This window comes from Schistocerca nitens, chromosome 3, assembly GCF_023898315.1.
Source record: "Schistocerca nitens isolate TAMUIC-IGC-003100 chromosome 3, iqSchNite1.1, whole genome shotgun sequence".
Classification (NCBI taxonomy): Eukaryota; Metazoa; Arthropoda; class Insecta; order Orthoptera; family Acrididae; genus Schistocerca; species Schistocerca nitens.
Genome location: NC_064616.1, coordinates 707,827,520 through 707,848,559, shown reverse-complemented (window position 1 = coordinate 707,848,559; position 21,040 = coordinate 707,827,520). Strand labels below are relative to the sequence as shown.

Genomic DNA, 21,040 nt, shown 5'->3' with positions numbered 1-21,040 from the left:
CTGGTGTCTTTCAAACAAAGCAACCTGAACATCTACAATCTATGTTCAAGGATGATGGATATTCTCCACACCAGATTAGCCTAATTTTAAGGAGGAAGAAATGTGATCACTCACAAGATCAAGAAAAGGAGCTATTAAAGCCAGGACAGGGCGTTCCTCCGATATGTTGGCAGTGTTTTGTTGAAATAGGGCAGAATTCTAAGAATTGTTAAGTAAAAGTGATCTACCAGCCACCTATAAAGAACTGTACTCTGCTCAGTTCAGTAAAGTATGATCTGGGTTTGTGGAAGGCTGGAGTCTACAGAACACCATACCATAGTAGCAAAGCCTGCACTGGACTGACCACATGCAGAGAATGTGAAAAGTGCATTGAATATATTCGCCACACACACCTTTCACAGTCCAATAGGTCAGTCATAGCAGAGCACTATATAACCACAGGACTTTCTATGGATTATTCTGCCACAACCATCTTGGCAGCAATAAAATCCTTCTGGGGTTTAATTATTAAGAAATATGAGGAAATACGTTTGGTGGAAGATCTTTATCATTATGGCAGCTTTCAACTGGATAACGCATTGGACCCAGTGATTTCTTTAATACCTTCGGAATGTAAACACTTTATGCACAGCGAAACACCTAAACAATTTTATTAATTTTGCAATCTGGATTGTAACACTGCAGCCCCAAATTCCAACAGAAGGTGTGCATGCAGTATCAGCATTAGGCATGTGCCTGCATACCACTGATTGCTCAATATTTGAAGAGGGAACTAAACTTTACAGGGAGGACTCATGGTAACCCATGAGCATGCATCTTCACACCAATTGCTGGTATAATGTTAGTGACATTTAATAGTAATCTCCATTGCATAACACTTGCTTGAAGATGGCTGAAGGATTGGTTGTAAGCATGTGTAGCAAGAGAACTATGTCACCCGGCTGCCATCTTGAAACTTTATGGTATGGAATGGAATATTTTTAACAGATATATACACTTTCACTAACAAATTTTTTAAATTCTATTTAAGAGTGATTTTATGTTTTTTAATCTATTTTCGGACTTACGCCCCACCGTCAGAACAAGAGTGAAACTCCACGTCCAGTCCAAAACCAGCATTTTAAATAATGCTTAATACCACACACAATATCTGAAATCTGTGGGTCCATCACGTGCTTTGACACTCGCAGCACCTACATATGTGCGATCTCTTACATATGGTGGAGTAAAGAATATAAAAATTTTAAAAATGCTATGTGAACAACAGACCAACAAAAAGTAAAAACTCCCTCTTATTACATTATCCTCCTTTCTCCACAGCACATCCCAAGACTGTAAAGAACAACTTTAGTATCTATCTGCACTTTCATTAAATGCTTTCTGCACTGCCATTTTAGTCTGAAGATGAGAACTGTAACTTGCAACCTGTTGCTTCATTAAATAATTTAACTAAGTTAACATAATTTTGTGATTCTTAGTGGTCTCTGAAAAACCTTTTCAGATGTTATCAAATGCAAACATTGTCAATATTAAGAGTGGTGCTGTCAATAACTTGTGCAGCCCACAATCCCACTGAGGCCCATAATCAGAAGGACATACTATGATGAACTATCGAAGTAGAGGCATGCGTGTAGGTTGCATGCCTATTCCTCAACATGTGTGTGCCAGTGATCCCATTCACAACTGTGTGCAAAATAGGCACCTCTACTTCAGTGTGGGGAAAGCTACAGCTGCACAGTGCAAAGGTGTAAAGGTGTAAATGCACCTTTACCCAGGCAAGAGGAGCTATGTCTGGGTGGACACTTACTTCCCTAGTGGCTTTTGGGAGTTCCACAACATCCAAATAACAATTTACTACTACCAGCAGTTTGGGTGGCCAGCAGGCAGCACAGACACACAATGTCTGAGCTTTCTTATCACTGAGTCAAACAGCTGTATCATTTGTTGATTAAAAAAAAAAGAACAGTCTTTAAAAAATTCATGAAGATACTACTTGAAACCTCCGGAGAGTACATTTCACCACTAGGCAAATGACCTGTGATAGCTACAGGTGCATCACAGCATGGTTACTGTGCAGCTTTGCATTTACTTCCAAATCAATCACAATGAAATTACTCCTGAACTAAAAAAGATGCCTTCTAAGTTATTCATGCCCACAATAAAAACCTTGGAAAGTGATCTGGCACTGTGTCAGAGCTGGCATCAGTCTAGTTATCAAACAAAACTTCCTAAATGTAATGAACTACAATGAAAATCACACCTCTAGCAAACAAATGAGCAGCTCGGGTGTAAAACATGGTAACTAACATTTTGGCCAAAAATGACTTTTGCCACTTACGATGTAGTATCTTCCATGCAGAGATAAATACACGAGTTAGTTTTCAAAAATCTCCACGGATGGCAGCAGAAAACAGCTTGTTTTTTTCCTCTTAAGTAGCGACATCTGCACATATAACATGTTATCTGTGAGAAAATGGCTACCGTGAGAAAGTTGGAGTTTGGAGGCTCGATAAATGTGGATGATTTTGCAATGTTACAAGAGCTATTAAACAGTTATTTTGAGTGTGATGACAGTGATAAAGATCTAAATTGCCATGAGACAGACTATGACAGTAATGTCAGCAGTAATAAAGAAGAAAATAAGGTAAGTAGTGTCACTAACCTAACATTTGCCTTTGCATGTAAACAATGGAATCTACTGTACTTAACATGTTATACATGCTACGGAGAAATGTAGATGCTATTTGCTGTAGTTACCATGTTATATATGCTACGGATTATACAGAGAACTACAACTTGTGGATATGTACAGTAATATTCTCCTGTACAAATGTTTGTGTGCATATTATGTTTTAAAGTGTGTAGATTGCTTGGTTAGGTAATGTAATGTAATGTGTCTACAAAATAATTTTCAACGTATTTTTGATTAATGTTTGTTAATAAGAACTGTAGTAGAATTAAAATTGTAAACTAACTGCGGTGTGCGTTTTTCGAAGCAAATCTTTTCGTATTTAAATTATATTAGGCCTACCATTTCTTTCTACTTTTCTTTTAGAATAATGCAGATCCTAAGAAAGGCAAACAGTCATGGCAGAAAAAGGGAGAGAGGTATGAATCAATAACAGAAATGCCAAGAAGCTTTAGCTTATATTCAGAAACAAGGGAAAGGGAATGAGAGTCATGGCCGCGAACCTGGTCCTACCTGTAACAGCAGAAAAAGGTGTTTCCAATTATTCAACGAGGGAAGGAGAACGGATATATTTCAGAAGTTTTGGAATATGGGAAATTATGACTTGCAGAATGCCTACCTTCAAAGTTGCATACAAGCAACCAAAACAAAGAAAACTAATAGTCCATCAAGACGGAGTACAACTATAAGGTACTCTGTGATATCAAACAGAAAGCACATTGAAATTTGTAAGGCTGCTCACTTTAATATTCATGGACTACAAGGAAGTAGGGGTCACTTAAAATACTTACCATTCAAAATAAAGGAAGGCTGTAAAACCCCATCAGGAGATGGAAGGGGAAAACATCAGCGTCATCCTAAAAAGTATTCAAGCGCATTTATTGAATTTGTCAATACTTTCATAAATATACTGCCGACATATACCAGTCATTACAAGAGAGTTCATAGTCCAAATAGGAAATTCATGAGCATGGAGCACACAATAGAAAGCTGTTGGAGCGCACAATAGAAAGCTGTTAAGACCAATTCAAAGAAGAATGTGAACAACTACAGAAATTGCTCTTATCCAGTGAAATTTCGACGGATTTTTGTAGGAGAGCACAACATATCCTTTAAAAACCCTAAATCAGACACTTGCAGCACATGTGACTGCCTACATATTAAAATAGAAAATGCAAAAAAAGGAGAAAGACCAAAGCTTATCAAAATCCTTATTTGCTGAACTTTAATTCCATCAGCGCAAAGTGAAAGCAGGACATTAAAAGCAGCCGAGCAAACCAAGGCAAATGATGAAAGCAGTGAGAGTGAAATTTGTATACCACTACTAGTGTTTTCAGTTATTAAAACTGTTAAATTTAATTACATTACATTGTGTCATTAATATGTTGGCTTAAATTATTATCAACTAACTTCATATTGTCAAATTTTCCTGTGGGAAATGCACATTTTTAATGCATTTAATAACATGGTCTCTAAATTTTACGTTCACAAGTAACATGGCATCTACCTTATAATTTGTGTCAATGTGTTATGTATTGCCTCTTTTTCCAATAAAAAAAAAAAAATTTATTTCCATTTCGTAACCTTACCAGTGCATTCCGTAATGGTCAACTACTGCATTAAAACTTCAAGTAAAGACATAACATAGTAAAATGAGTTGTTATATTTATACGAAACTTCATATTCCAATATCTCCAAACCACTAAAATGTCTGTTACCATATTTTATGCCCGAGCCCCTCAAATAGAATGTGATATTACTGGAACACAGAGAAAATTTCTTCAAGATGATAGCAAGCTATTTCTGAAACCATTACTGGATGGCTATTAAGCACAAGCACAAAGGCATCCTTACTAAGCTGGAAAACCGAAGAAGGTAGGAAGGTTGCAGTTTAATGTCCCAGAAACAACAACATAGCATGTATAAGTGGCAAAATAGAGGCAGTCAAAGCAATATTGATGCCAGATGTGAAAAATAATTACACAAAATATAAAAGTATAAGGTCAGTCTGTTGGCCACAGAGCAGACAAGTGTCTCTCAGGGCTCACCTGCAGTGAGGGGCACCTCCCCCACACCTGACCCCTGCCAACCTGCTGAAGGGGTTGTCCAGGTAACAGAATAAATAATTCCTCTTAACCAGGTGGAGAGATGATCCGTAATGTAAAAACAAAATGTCTAAAAATGTAATGAACACCAATATGACTGACAACAATAAAATAAAGGAAGAGAAATAATCAGTCAGTGGGTAGGTGGGTGGATGGGTGAGTGCAGTCAACTGTCCATTGGGGCTCACCATACACTGGGAGGCATCCCTCCCACTCGTCATGCCCTGACATGAGTGATATCCTACCCACATCCCCGACACAGTGTTCTACCACCCACCCAACCTATAGAACATCCTTGTCCATCCGTATTGGAATCCCGCATCCCACAGGTCATGTGGTATGCTCAGGTACAAGACTTTACTCATAAACCCACTCACCACCATCTACCGCAGTCCAATCACAAACATTTCCTACCCAATAAAATGCAAGGCCACATGTGAAAGCAGCCATGTTACATAATTATCAGCTTTGCTGCAATTACTGTGCAGCATTTTATGTAGACATTATAAGTAGCAACTGCCTCCTCGAATGAATGGCCACCACCAAACTGTGGAAAACTGAAAATTATGTCATCCAGTTGCCAAACATGCTGCACACAACAACACACATTATTTCAACAGCTGCTTCACTATGTGAAGCTATTTGGATATTACCTTCCAGCACTAGTTTTTTGAACTACACATATGGGAATTCTCTCTGGCATATCCTACGCTCTTGCAATCCTCCTGGTCTACACCTCTGCTAATCTGTTTCCACTGCCTCGCGCTACCAATTTCCCTTCTCTCGTCTCTCCACACTACTCCTTCCTTGTTCATATTGTGTGCAGCCTTTTCTCACCACTCCTCCTCCCTCCCTCCCTCATGTGGGAATTCGTTCTCCCCCACCCCATCTCTCTCTCTCTCTCTCTCTCTTTCTTTCTTCCCCATTGCCTTTTTCCCCCCTTTTCTCCCTCTTCCTAGATCTATTTTCACTCTACACTCTGTACTCATTTTGTCTTCTTGTATGGCTGCAAGTCATCTGTCCAAAGACTAGCATCTTTTCCACTACCCCCTCACTCCTTGCATCCTTCCCTACCTCCTCCCTACCACTTTTTAAAAATCTGAAAGGTGAGAAAGAAAAAAAAAAGCTTTAAGGGATGAATTTTTTATACACATTGTTTAGGACATATCTGGGTCATTTAGATGCATGAACACATCAAAAACTATAAATGACAAATTAAAATTTCAAAATACTAAATTTTCAAAGTTGATTTGCTAATTTCAGGTACCTCTAGCAGTGGCTCAGGACCCGATGTTCACTATGCATGTCTCAGAAGATAGTTGTGAATCTTTTCATTACTAAAGACTTATTTTGACACATTTATCCACTGGCTCAAACTATGTTAAATCCATTAGACCATAATTATAGAAGCTGCATGGAAAATTACACAAGTCAGTTGTAAACATATTTATTAAATTTGTTATAAGGTAGCTACTTACTTTTCCATCAGGACAAGAACCTGGTAGACCATTATAGTGATATAAATTGAATGTATCTGGTACCGAGGTCTTCTCATCAGGGTAAAATTCCGCTAGGAATGCGTTCAGTAGAATAATTCCTAGGTTCTCAGGATCCAACTTTTTCATGATAACTTTGACACTGTAACAATTATTATTTTTTTATACAACACAGTAATACCAAATACTTCTTAAGCCTAAAAGAAACAGAACACACAAAAAAAAAATACTGAAAGAGATGAAAAAGAAAGCATTCCAGCACATGAAAGTGAGCTATAGTGTAGACATCTCAGAAGAATATATGTGAACATTGAGATGAAGAGTGCGGAAACAACTCCCTCCTGCCCCACAGATGCATATGTCCTTTGCTATTGGCCATCCAAATGATTTTGTGTTACCAATAAACTTTATTATCAGCCTTCGAGTCTTGTGTTTTGTGGTTTGTCATTCACGCCCTGTGAACACTTTATTAGAGTGTTACAATTTCTAGTTACAAATACTTGCGTTATGGGCCTTTGTGTCACGGTTTTTCCATTCACAAAGAAAAGAGCTTATTGATAAATGGTCAACCAACAGTCACTGTCATTATTTTTTGACTTTAAAAAGTCTTCAGGCTACACAGACAGACAATTCATAGCAGGGCAAAAATGTTTAAGGAACATGGCAAAAACATGTGATCAAGAAACAGAGCCTTAAAATTTTAAGTTTCCAGTGTTGAATCTGCAAGAAATACTACATTGTGTCAGCGTCAAGCTATACTAATGTTAAGTTTGCACCTGGTCTGAGACACCATACACCTCTTCTGAACTCTTCTAACAGGAAACAGGAGATTTAATTTGGAGCTGGAGTGGCAGCATAAGTCAGATGCCACACCACATATTAGTGTGGTTCCATCTGATTCTGTCAGTAGATGATTGGCTTATCCAAGCATGGCCTTCACCTCAACAGGGAAGCGAAGGGTAAACTGGCTGAGCTAATATCAGAAAACCTAATTGGGGAAGGGGGGGGAGGAGGACTATCATGAATGATGTAAGGAGCAGTCAAATGAAAATGAGACAGATGATGAAAAAGTAAGAACTATTTATCATTTCAAAATTAATATCACCATACCTATTAACACATTTATCCCACTATGAGACAAGACGGTCAATGCCATCATGGAAAAAGTTTGTCGCTGTCTAGAGAACTGTGACTGTACTTTTCACCCACAGCAAATGTACGGCCACAACTGTAGTCATCCTATGTTTAAATGTACATGTACATCTACATCAATACTCTGAAAGCCACCGTACAGTGCATGGTGGAGGATACCATGTGCCACTGCTAGGCATTTCCTTTCCCATTCCCCTTGCAAATAGAGCAAGGGAAAAATGACTGTCTATAAGCCTCTGTACGAGTCCTAATTTCTCTCATTATATCTTCATGGCCCTTACACGAAATTTACTTTGGGGCAGTAATATTGTTCTGCAGTCAGCTTCAAATGTCGGTTCCTGCATTTCCACAACACTACCTCACAAAAAAGGTACTGCCTTCCCTCCAGGCATTCCCTTTTGATTTCACATAACCTCTCTGTGTAATACTCGTGTGCTGATTGAACCTACCGATAAGACACCAAGTAGCACACCTCTGAACTGCTTGAGTGTTTTCCTTTAATCTGACCTGGTGGAAATTCCCAACAATATAGCAGTACTCAAGAATTGGTCACACTAGCATTCTATACACCATCTACTTTATAGATGGATTAACTACACTTTCCCAAAACTCTCCCAATAAAATAAAGTCTAGCATTTGTCTTTCCTACTATCAATCTAAGATGATCATTCACTTTCATATCGCGTTGCAATGTTACACCTAGATATTTAAGCGATGTGACTATGTCAACCACTTCACTACTAAATGGAGAAACGAGGAGTTGCAACATACACCACCAGGAATTGTCATTAATATAAAAATATTGACATTCAAAAATTATGCTTAGAGCACTGAACCAAGGCATGTGCCAGAGAATTAGACTTTCAAACAATGGAAATTTCAGGCTGAAATATCAACAGTATAAGGAAAATTTTAAGAAAGGTAATTTACAGTTGGCTTCTTAACCATCTGACAACAATAATACATTGTCATAGCTACAATTTAAATTTCTAAAAGATTTCGAAATGAGGAGTCTATCTACACATACAGTGAGAATTTACTCTATTCATTACACAACTTACAGGCTACTGGTATATTTTGTGATCTGTCAATGGCATTTGACTGTGTAAATCACAATGTCCTTTTAAGCAAATTATATCATCATGGTGTAGCAGGAAATGCTACAAAATGATTCCAATCCTCTACATGACTGGAAACAGAGTGTGTCAATAGGAAAGATATTTGTATTAAGCCATCAGACCTCATCCAAGTAAGAACTAATTATGTGTGGTGTCCCACAAGGTTCCATCTTTGGGCTCTTACGGTTTCTTGTGCTTATCAATGATTTTCGATCTATAACATGAGCATGTGCCAAGTTTGCTTTGTCTGTAGGTGATACAAACACTGAAACAAAAAGCAAATAAAGTATAGTCTAAAACCAGTTAATGGAAATGTAATGGGGATCAATAAATGGTTCCTAACCAATTCTTTGTCACTAAACTTTGAAGAGACACATTATATGCAGTTCAGAACTGTATGAGGTTTTTTCTCAGTATATGTCTAAAACATGATAACATGCAGATATGAAAAGTTGACAAGGGACATCTCCTCCAAAAATATACTTTAAACGTTACTAAGAAAGACACCTTTTGCCGACAAGAAGAGTAATTACTCCAATTGTTTATCCAAAATACAACCACTTATACACACTTGGGAAATTAATTTTAAAATTATCACTGAAATACTAACACATTTTTAACATACCATGTTTTTAAATTGGATTATAAAGTATAAAACAGTTTCTCCTAACCACATACAGATAGTCCTGAAAATCTGTCAACATGAGTTTTTAATAGCTATGAAAATATTCCTAAGATTTAAAATAAAAGACATGGGGTACATCCAATAGATGGCAACAATGAGGTGAACTATTCATCTCTCAATTACTGTGTAGTGTAATATTATGGAGACAAACTATTCATGGATTAATTATGTATTGCATGCACCAACATTTTTCGTTGAACACTTACAAGTATTTTTACGTCTATTAAAAAATTCCCAATCACAAATTTTGAGAACTATCTGTATGGGGCTAGATTAAATTATTTTGTCTTTTTTACTCCAATTTGAAAATGAGGTACATTAGAAATTCCTCTTTATTTAAAGAATTATTTTCTGGTTGTTAGTCCTGTGTGTGCGTGTGAAATTTTTTCAAAACATTTCACACATCCTGATGACTTTTCTGGAGACTAGAAATCTACTCTGTAGGAATCAGCATGGGTTTCGAAAAAGATCGTTGTGTGAAACCCAGCTCACGCTATTCGTCCACGAGACTCAGAGGGCCACAGACACGGGTTGATGCTGTGTTTCTTGACTTCCGCAAGGGGTTCGATACAGTTCCCCACAGTCGTTTAATGAACAAAGTAAGACCAATTGTGTGATTGGATTGAAGAGTTCCTAGATAACAGAATGCAGCATGTCATTCTCAATGGAGAGAAGTCTTCTGAAGTAAGAGTGATTTCAGGTGTGCCGCAGGGGAGTGTCTTAGGACCGTTGCTATTCACAATATACATAAATGACCTTGTGGATGACATCGGAAGTTCGCTGAGGCTTTTTGCAGATGATGCTGTGGTGTATCGAGAGGTTGTAAGAATGGAAAATTTTACTGAAATGCAGGAGGATCTGTAGCAAATTGACGCATGGTGCAGGGAATGGCAATTGAATCTCAATGTAGGCAAGTGTAATGTGCTGCGAATACATAGAAAGATAGTTCCCTTATCATTTAGCTACAAAATAGCAGGTCAGCAACTGGAAGCAGTTAATTCCATAAATTATCTGGGAGTACGCATTAGGAGTGATTTAAAATGGAATGATCATATAAAGTTCATTGTCCGTAAAGCAGATGCCAGACAGATTCATTGGAAGAATCCTAAGGAAATGCAACCCGAAAACAAAGGAAGTAGGTTACAGTGCACTTGTTCACCCACTGCTTGAATACTGCTCAGCAGTGTGGGATCCGTACCAGATAGGGTTGATAGAAGAGAGAGAGAGAGAGAGAGAGAGAGAGAGAGAGAGAGAAGATCCAATGGAGAGCAGCGCGCTTCGTTACAAGATCTTTTAGTAATCGCGAAAGCGTTACGGAGATGATAGATAAATTCCAGTGGAAGACTCTGCAGGAGAGACGCTCAGTAGCTCGGTACGGGCTTTTGTTAAAGTTTCGAGAACATACCTTCACCAAAGAATCAAGCAGTATATTGCCCCCTCCTACGTATATCTCGCGAAGAGACCATGAGGATAAAATCAGAGAGATTAGAGCCCACACAGAAGCATACCGACAATCCTTCTTCCCACGAACAATACGAGACTGGACTAGAAAGGAGAACCGATGGAGGTACTCGGGTTACCCTCTGCCACACACCGTCAGGTGGCTCGAGGAGTATGGATGTGAATGTAGATGTAGATGAAATTGCAGCAGATTTGTGAGATTAATTTCAGGTTTATTTCAGTTTCTCTTCACTTGACTCTACTGATGTATTACTTCCTCCAACGTATATCTCCTGGATAGACCAAGAAGGTAAAAATTAGAGAGACGTGATCTCACATGGAGGCTTATCAGCAATCCTCCTCCTCCCAAGTGGAACAGGAAAAGGGGAGAATGACAGTGGCACACAAAGTGCCTTCTTCCACACACGAGACAAGAAAGCAAGTTAAAATTGCACTGCCATCCAGTTCTGAGCTCCTTTCAAGTCCCCAGTGCATCGTGAAGTTCATTTAAAACAAACTGCAAAATTTATACAGAACATTCATACAGACAGACAGACAGACAAACAAACAATGTGCCCTAATAAAAACATGTTACAATATTAAAATCCAACAGGAGACATTTGTATTGACAAATTGTTTATTGCATTTCATGGCTGCATTACATTTAGATAATATTTAAAACAAAAGAGCCACAAAATTAGAATTAAAAATATTTAAGTTGTGCTGTATGTCTGGTTACATGAAAAGGCGAACACTATGCCCACTAAAACCATTCTATCTGAAGAGGTTTATTCGATAAGGGACACACGCTGTATACTGACAACAGGTATAAAAGTTTAGAATCTGAGAATAAATTTACTGACAAACATATTTGTTCAGTGTGGACATTAAATTCAAATTGACACCGAAATCCAGAGCAAGAAGTAACAGAAAAGTTAAAATGGGAGAATTTATTGCAAAAGGGAATTTAAAAAAATGAATAACCACTTTAAAATGAAAATGTAAGTGATACATCCTACTTCTGACAACAAAGCATTCATCGGATAAGGTGAATGCTGAAACCCTATCCGAACACAACTCGAAACCACAAACTCTAATCAAGTCACAGATGACAGGCAGCTGTTAACTTATTCCAATAAGTGAATGCCTATAGTAATCCTCTACAAAACAATACTAAACTTAAAAAAACACATGATCACAAGGAACATATATGATCATACAATGACATTCAGGGTGTATATGTGGAAGAGGAAAAATAATTCCCGGTCTTCCCGGTTAAAAATACATTTTCTCCCAGATGAAAATACATTTTTTCCGTGTTAAGTAACAGTATACTTTTCCTCGGAACTGTAAAACTTATCAGTCCTGTCAATGGTTGTGGTTTTATACATACCGGCATAGAACTTCCTGTCACTTTAGAAAACAAAACTCAGGGAAAAAAAACACGTTTTGGAAAGATGTCTGATGTGCAGCAACGTGAACAGCGGTGTAAGCCAGTTGTAGCTCATGTCAAGCGATCTCGCCCGCCGATGGCAGCGGATATTCAGAGCACAGGGCACGTGATGTACTCAGCCAATAGCAACATAACTTAAGTAGCACGAACACACAAAAAGAAAAGGTAATGGTTTAAATTAATATACATAACATTGCTACAAGAAAAGAAGAGATTTCACATATAATATTGGTCTCTAAGATTAATAAGCTGCAAGAGAAGCTAAGCTTTCACACATAATGTTGATATTTTTTGCGTGTGTTACACTTTAAGATACATAACACAAATGTGCCAGTGAAATTTTTAACAACGACATAATGTCTGGTCTTCTGGGCTTGAAATTATTCTAAATGGTCATCCTCAAAGAGTTGATTTTTGAATAAGAGTCAAATGCTCTGTGGTTCAAGAAATTCATCGTACATTCTAGCACAGAGTTCATCTTGCGTGAAAGGAAATTTACTGCGCAAGTAACGCTTTTCAAACAACCGTTTGCAATATTTTTCCGCAACCTGTTAGAAATAGGTTTGCTTCAGCCTTTGCCAGAGAGCGCCAGATAACACACGTTACCGCACTTGCACAGCTACGATGACGCAGGAAGCCCGTACGTTCGTACGTATAAAACATTTAAAAGATCTTACATTTTGTCACAAAAGAAACAAGATATCAGAGGATAATCCAAGAGCATGGGAGTTTTGTGAACCATACTAAAATGCATAATTCAGCTTAAAGTGCACATTCATATGTCCAGATTCGGAAGTAAATTTTCATGGAGTACCAGTATCCAATAGTGTTGAATTAAACACACTGCCTCAGCAGAAAAGATTAATAAAAGTCAAATTTCTTTAACAAACCGACAAAAGTAACCTTCATTGTTCTGCAAGGCGATTAATGCTCGACTGTCAGAAAGGTGGAAATAAAATAAAATCTGAAACTAATAACATATTTTAGCCTTCCGTAATTATGAGAATATATTTTAATTCACTTGATAGCTCCCGGCCACAGAAATCCTTGTTTTCATTTGACATGAGAGCAATAAACGAAGAGGAAACAGCAAAATCACTTAACGTAAACACGGGTCACGTGGAGACTACCACCTCCCCACAACTCAAACTGCTCTGTGCATCAGGTCCAGATCTACGATATTCCCGAACTGGGGCAATATTAGATAGTGGCACTCATCCTCCATGGAGCGTTTGAGGTAGGACGCCAAAAATGTGATAAATCGACTTTTCAAGAACATCCACGAACAACAGGTAAGAAGCTGGTTGTGAAGCCGGGGATGGGACCTCTGGTGACATCAGAGGCGGCTCCTTGTCCCGGGACTTATGTTTCTTCTTCTTTTCTGTTTGAGATCAAGGAGGGCTGTGTGACAAAGGAGCCAGCTGCAGTAAGATCGGGAACAGAAAGAAATCGGGCGACCTGGGGGCCGACAGACCGTGGTTCTCACGGTCATCGCATAGCAGCAGACCTTTGGCCTGGAAGGTGCCGAGAAGGGGTATCCCGGGAGGGACGCCCTTGACCGGGAGACGCCAAAGAAGTGGGACACTTCTCCGGCTGAGGAGGGGGAGCAGCGCTCGGAGGAGAAGGTGTGGGAGCTGCAGGGGAGGGGGGGGGAGGGGAGGGGGGTAAGGAAGGGGGAGGAAGGAGTGGAGATGTACCCAAAGCATAACTAGATATCATGGACACAGGGTGAAGACATGCATACTTCTTACAAGCCTCAGTGTAGGTTAAACGATCAAGGGACTTATACTCCTGTATCTTCTTTTCTTTCTTATATACTGGGCAGTCTGATGAACGGGGAGAATGATTGCCATGACAATTAACACACACAGGAGGGGGACCACAGGAACTCCCCTCCTGGAGTGGACGTCCACAGACACCACAGAGAGGGACCTGAAAACAGCGGGAAGACGTGTGTCCAAAATGCAAGCACTTAAAACACCTCATAGGAGGTGGGATGTACGGCTTCAGATCACATTGATAAACCATAACCTTTACTTTCTCAGGGAGGGTATCCCCTTCAAAGGCCAGGATTAAGGCACTAGTATCAATGCGATTGTCCTTCGGACCCTTCTGAACACGCCGAACAAAGTGAACACCCCACCGACCGGGATTGTCCCGAAGTTCATCAGTTTGAAGGTTGAGGTCCCTGTGAAAAAAAAATCACACCTTGAACCATATTTAGAGACTGGTGGGGGTAATGGACACAGGAATTGTGCCAAGATGGGTACAGGCACGAAGGGCCGCATACTGGGCAGCTGAAGCAGTTTTGATCAACAACGAACCCGACCGCATTTTGCTCAGGGAGTCCACTCCACCAAACTTGTCTTCAATGTGTTCCACAAACAATAAAGGTTTGGTATCAGTGAAAGTATCCCCATCAGTCCTGGTGCAAACCAGATAGCGGGGAAAATGTTTCGCCCCTAGCCGATGCGCCTGACCCTCCTCCCAGGGGGTAGCCATGGAAGGGAATACCAAAGGGGCAGGAGAAGCAGCACTAAAAGAATCAGTTCCACGCAGAGAGATGGCCGCAGAAGAACGGCCAGAGTTCTGGACCCGTATGCGTTTCATTTGCATAGCGTCCGCCCTGATACCACCCACTCCAATCAGGGGCTCTCCTCACGGGAGCCACCCAGCCACAGCAAGGGCCATCTGGCACGGCGGCCATTGCCGGGAGTTCCAATGCGCCAGGATGACAAGCAACCACTCCTAGGCTTACAAGAGGTGGTCACAGCTCAGGTATCAGAAGTGTGATCCCTGTGTGTTCAGGGCGCTCAACCAAAAGGGTACATAGCGACCCCACCACATGGGCTGGCTACCGTGCTGGCTATGCACCCCAGCATCAAACAACGACATGAAAGAAAAGGTAGAATGAACTAGGAGGGCACACGTCGGAGACACTAGGTAAGGTGCTCTTCCCCAAATGGCTCACACTATGGAATAGAAATTTAGTAATGGAGGTCAAACCCCAGATGGGGACCAGGGAATGCCAAAAGGATGAGGTGATTACGCAACAAAACTAAATTGCAAAACCAACATAACCAGGAGGATAGAGGGGCCAACGTAAGCAAGGACACCAAGAGAGGAAGAGGAGAGGGCGAAGGGGATGGGCAAGGAAATGCAGCCCTGGAAATAAGGAAGGCTGCAATAGCTCAGGGCCACGTGCTCACCACGCACGTACTCGTGAAAGAACTGTGAGCCCCCTGGGGGGGAATCACAACATTGCTTAGCACACGCAGTACTTGTTTAAAGTGAATTTTATAATATTCTTTAATTTTTATTCATTGATACTCTACATTTTCAGTACTAGATTTGAATATCTGACATTGACGACTTGTATAACCATCACACTGTTTTTTATCACGCTTCCTAAACAGATCCATAACTTTCCCAACATTCTCTTTAATATGTTTTGGTCACTGATGCTGAAACTACCTTACAATCACTGAGTCACTATTCTAAATCATTTGAATATAAATGTTCGGGTCTCGTCAGAAGATATAGGATGTTATCACCACTAACCAGGTCTCCAACTAAATGGTGAAGGTAGTTTCTGGATAAAACTTTAAGAACAATAGCATACTAACCCCTGCTCCTGGTATATGCTTTAATCAAATGACACTCCTTAACTCTAGTTCTCTAGTTGGCAAATTGAGCCCCCTCCCTCACCTCACCTCAACAATGGAATAGCAAGATCAGGAAATATACCCCTGATATTGTCCAAATTTTCTTTTAAAATCTCCACCCTTTACAGTTCCTGCAGCAAGAGTTATATAAAAGCACATGTCTTAAACACCTTTGAAGCTTACCTACAATAACATTACTTAGCATCTGGAATCTTTAATAATCAACCTAGATGATATTGAGTTCTGAAGGGAATTGAAGACAGTGTCACAACTGTCATCCATACTATCCTTGCAATTTATGTTCCAACTGGTATCAGATTTTGCTGGCATTTACTTCCTGTTGCAGCTACTTTTCCCATGATAGTACTAAATGATCATAACTATCCTTTTTGAGATCAATTCTGAGACCTTACTGTGAACACTGCTGCAGTTATGTAGTGCCACATTAAAATTATTTCTTTGACCTGAAAGGCCAAATCTTCCCTTTATACTTCCATCAGCTGCTATACCCCTCCATAGAGCATGTGACTCATTATCAGGACTGTGGAGGGATGTGTGAAACCTAAAAATTCAATATCCACTTCTCACATACTCCGATTAGCCATTTCCAGTCTGCAGTGCACACCTGACATATTAAATGGGCCCCCTGGAATTCTCCAAGGGATAGTAAAGGTAAAGAACATTTCATTCAACACTCTCAGAATCGTCAGAGCCACTGGCTCCACACCAGACAGCTTAACTCAGCTTTCTTCATCAATTCAGCCACTCATCTACAGGGCGAGAGGCAGTAGGCATCATTTGTGACAAAATGAGCTACTATCTGCAGCAGATTGCACCCAGTGCACTCACTATACACCTCTACATCTCAAAGAGATTACAGTGGCAACATCAGGAGCAAATGCAGCTGTCAGTATAAACTACAAAAGTGTCACAAGGGATTTTGTATCATTTACTGAAGCTGCAGAACAATTAGAAGTTTGTGGCAGTAGTACAAAGCTTGAAAGGAACAAGTAGCAGCAATTATTTTTCTGGCATGCACAAAACATTACGGTTTGTTGCAAAAGTCAAATATTTTGGCAGACACTGCATTCTGAAATTGGAGTTGTTGACCACTCAATATATAAAGAAAATTAATGTTGTTGCCACATATCCTAATACAGGGTGTATACGTGGACAAGGAAAAAAATCCCGGATTTTTCCTGTATTTCCCAGTTAAAAATACACTTTCTACCGGGTGAAAACACACTTTTTCTGTGTTAAGTGACAGTATACTCTTCCTCAACACTGTAAAACTCATCAATTCTTTGAATGTTTATAGTTTTATATACTGACGTAGAATTTCCTGGCACTTTAGAAAACGAAACTCAGGGGGGAAAAAAACACATTTTGAAAGACCTTTCATGTGCAGCAACATGTACGCAGGTATAAATTTGAATTCCACCAAACACGGCATGTCACTTTCCGAAGCACTGAAAACGAGATTGCGAGCGCTTTTGTAAGCCAGTCATAGCTCGTGTCGCGTGATCTCGCCAGCTGATGACAGCATAGGACACGTGATGTAGTCAGCCAATAGCAAGATCAAGTAGCGCGAACATACAAATAAGAAAAGTTCATGGTTTAAATTAATATACATAGCATTAAAAGATCTTACATTATGTCGTAAAAGAAACAAGACATCAGAGAATACTTTAAGAGCATCAGAATTTCGTGAACCATAGTAAAATGCATAATTCGGCTTAAAATGCACATTCATATGTCCAGATTCGTATGCAAATTTCCTTGGAGTACCAGTACTGTATTATCTCATGTTTGGTTTTTTATTATAGCAGAATGCCATATGTGCACTTGAAATGCAGTGAACAGTTGAAACTAGCCAATAGTGTGAAATTAAACACTTCATTTCAAATAAAGCAGAAAAGATTAATGAAAGCCAAATCTTTTTAGCGAACCGACAAAAATAACTTCATTGTTCTGCAAGGCGATTAATGCTTGACTGTGAGGAAGGCGCAAATAAAATCTAAAACTAATACCATATTTTAGCCTTCTGTAATTATGCGAACGTATTTTAATTCATTTGATAACTCCCGGCCACAAAAATCAGTTATCATTTAATGTGAGAGCAATAGACAAAGAGGAAACATCAAATCACTGAACGTAAACATAGGTCACGTGGAGACAACCCATCTCCCCACCACAACTCAGGCTGCTCTGGGCATCAGCGCCAGATTTACTATATTTCCGAACCGGGGCAATATTAAGTAGTGGCGTCCAGCCATACTTCTGTAACCAGAAGCGAAAGAAGGTACTACTCATACGCGACTCAACTCTGCATGCGCAAAAGCCCGCCCACAACTGCTCAAACGAATCTAGTTTAAACAGTTGTCACGTCACGCTCATCGGAGGCAATTTGTTGTTATGAAGCATTGCATAGTCTTCCCAATCCCTTTGACACATTGCTGTTGACAGACGCTTGTACGAGCACTGTGTTTTGTTGTTGTATACGGCGCATTTCCTTTGCAACTTAACTTTTATTTTCAGTCCTCACCCCCCCCCCCCCCCCGTTCATGTTTTGTTTCTGCAGTATTATTCTGCAATAGCGGAGTACAGTAATATCCTTTGTTAGAGTATTGGTTCTTACCAGGCAAAATCACAAAAATTTAACTGAAAACTAAAACAATGAAAAAATTCCTGGGTTTTTCCCGGATCTCCCAGTTGTCCCGGGTCATATACACACTGTAATAATTTTATTGCACTGCCATAAGTGTTACTGATACATACATGATTGGGTTGTCTGATCAAGCCTCATTTTGATGGGAGGGGATTGCACTTGCACAGTGTCTTAACACTCTTTTTGCACGAACTATAAGTAGCATTACGGCCTCAATTTGCACGATTCTTAAACTACTGAAAAATAGTCACAAGCTAGTAACCACAAAAATGTTTTTCCTGTATCCATAACTGGCCCAAGAGTACATAATAATTAATATTTCCAAGGAAAGATTGTAGCTTAATTCATGCACACAGGAGATGGTAGAATGAGCAGCTCTAACAACTCTAAAATGCAGTATGTGAATTGGCCACTTTAGAGGATAATGGTTCACACTGGTATAAACTAAGACTTGGATTAACCACACTGCTGTCACTCCTATGAGTCTATGAATATGGACCCTGTACCATCACCAACAGTGATGGATCTGTCACACACCACAGGTCATCCCTCCATCCCAAATTGAGATTAAGCTTGTAAATGATCAATGAATTCTATTTCAACAGTTGTTCTCCTCCTCTACCCTCCATCACCCCACAAAAACACCATAGCCATAAAAGTTTTCTGCATTCTGCCCTTTCATGCCTAATTTGGATGGGGGAGAGAGGGGAAACAATGGTTTACTCCAGCTATTGTCAGACAGATTTTTTTAACTACTGAACAACCTCTTCCCACCATTCATTTGTCCTCTTGTGCAACTTTTAAATTTGCAGCAGTTTTGCACAGAATGTTTCCCCCAGTTTCTTATTTATCTCCTTTTATGTCACTCTGACAGGTTGATCCTTCCAATTTAGTTAAGAAGAAATCCATGGAGATACGAACCCAACCTTAGGGCACAACCAATAAAAACTGAACCAGTTCATGAAAGCAAAATATTATTGCAATATTACTCAGCACTGTCAATAAAGCAATAAATTCTACAGCAAAATGAAAACTTCTGCTGCATTTTAGAACAAAAACAATTATTGCCAACTGAAGTTTAGTGAGTGGGATGGGGGGGTAGAGGGGAAAGAGACAATGAGGTGGAGGACGAGGATGAGGAGGAGACTACACAGGTCATCATGAAAGCTCAAACACATGCAATGAAGAAAACAAGCCTGAAATCAAAAAATATGTGCATTCAAATATGCTACAAAAATGATTGTAAATAAATTCACAAAGCTACAAGACATACAATCCATTTTCAACAGGCTATATTATTATGATTTACAGCTGACAGTATTTATACTTACTACTCAGCATCAGAAACAAGATCAAGGGCCTGCAAAAGCTCTCCTAATTTAGATGACATTATAAAGTTATTGCCTTCAGGATCAAATTTTCTGAAGACCCTGCGTGCTATTTCACCTGGAGTTTCCAGACTCACAAGCCTTTTCTCAAAGGAAAATAATACTGAAACAAAATGAAAATGAAACTTAATTTTTAGACTGAAACTGAACACACTTATGCACAAGACACACTGCGCTGTACATATCGCATATGAAAACCTGTTATGTACTGACAACCACAAACAGTAACATAAAATTCACTATGAAAAGATTGCCACAGATAAATCTCAAAAACATAACAAAATAGAACAAGACAGAGCGATTTATTTGGAGAGGCAACCCTAAGAGTTTGGAACACTACAGAACAAAATAGCATCTTATAAACAACAACTATATTTTGTTTATTACTGCACCTGAAATTCCTGAGGAACAGTTTATCTATTTCTGTTTAAATTCCATCTCCCAGCACAGCTTTAGCAACTATTTCTTAGAAACAATAGTGGTTTTAACTAATTTTTATCCATTATGGATATGAAACACTGCAACAGTGATAAAACGAGGTTTTCAGAAATAACTGCACCCAGTCACCTGCAAAATGGCAGAATTTTCTCATTTTACCACAAAATAAAAATTTCTATCATTTCAAAGACAACTGGTTGCAGAAATTTTTGAAAATCTCTAGTACTTTTACATTTCCCATTCCAGCCACATGCTTTCTTCATTGTACCCTAATTTCTTCCAAATTCCAGTCCTTTATGTTATTTGTGAACTCTTTCCCATATTCACACCCATGTCAGCAGGCCGATTAAAGACACTTTGTGTCACGTTCAGACCAGAGGATGTTGAAAAATCTCCCAGCAAAGCAAGTCTAACTTTTTCCTTTTTTTCAATTCACAGTGCAGCTTTGAAAGTAGTTGTGAAGGAGAATAATTCCTTCGTTTATCACCCCATGCCATTTGTTCTGTGACAATGGTAAAGAAAGTTGTCCCTCAAATCCGAGGCAGATAGGGGGTTCAGGGTGTGTGTGTGTGTGTGTGTGTGTGTGTGTGTGTGTGTGTGTGGAGGAGGAGGGGGAGGGGGGGCGGGTTAAAGCTGGATAAAGGATTCGTCTGAAAGCTAGCTAACTTGATTCACTTTCGTGAGCTTGTCAATGAGTCAACATCTACTACTTGGTGAGTCATTATCTTTACAACTAAATTATT

General features: G+C 39.4%; 1 protein-coding gene across 1 annotated transcript in view; it reads right to left on the bottom strand.

Annotated features, from left to right (window-relative positions):
* LOC126248680 (ubiquitin carboxyl-terminal hydrolase MINDY-3 homolog) overlaps positions 1-21,040 on the bottom strand; it is an 89,691-nt gene that overhangs the window by 16,280 nt on the left and 52,371 nt on the right. Inside the window, exons 7-8 of the mRNA XM_049949947.1 lie at positions 19,803-19,962; positions 6,273-6,432 (exon numbers count right to left, since the gene is read on the bottom strand). Of these exons, the coding sequence (XP_049805904.1) occupies positions 6,273-6,432; positions 19,803-19,962 (320 nt within the window). The remainder of the gene's footprint in view (positions 1-6,272; positions 6,433-19,802; positions 19,963-21,040) is intronic.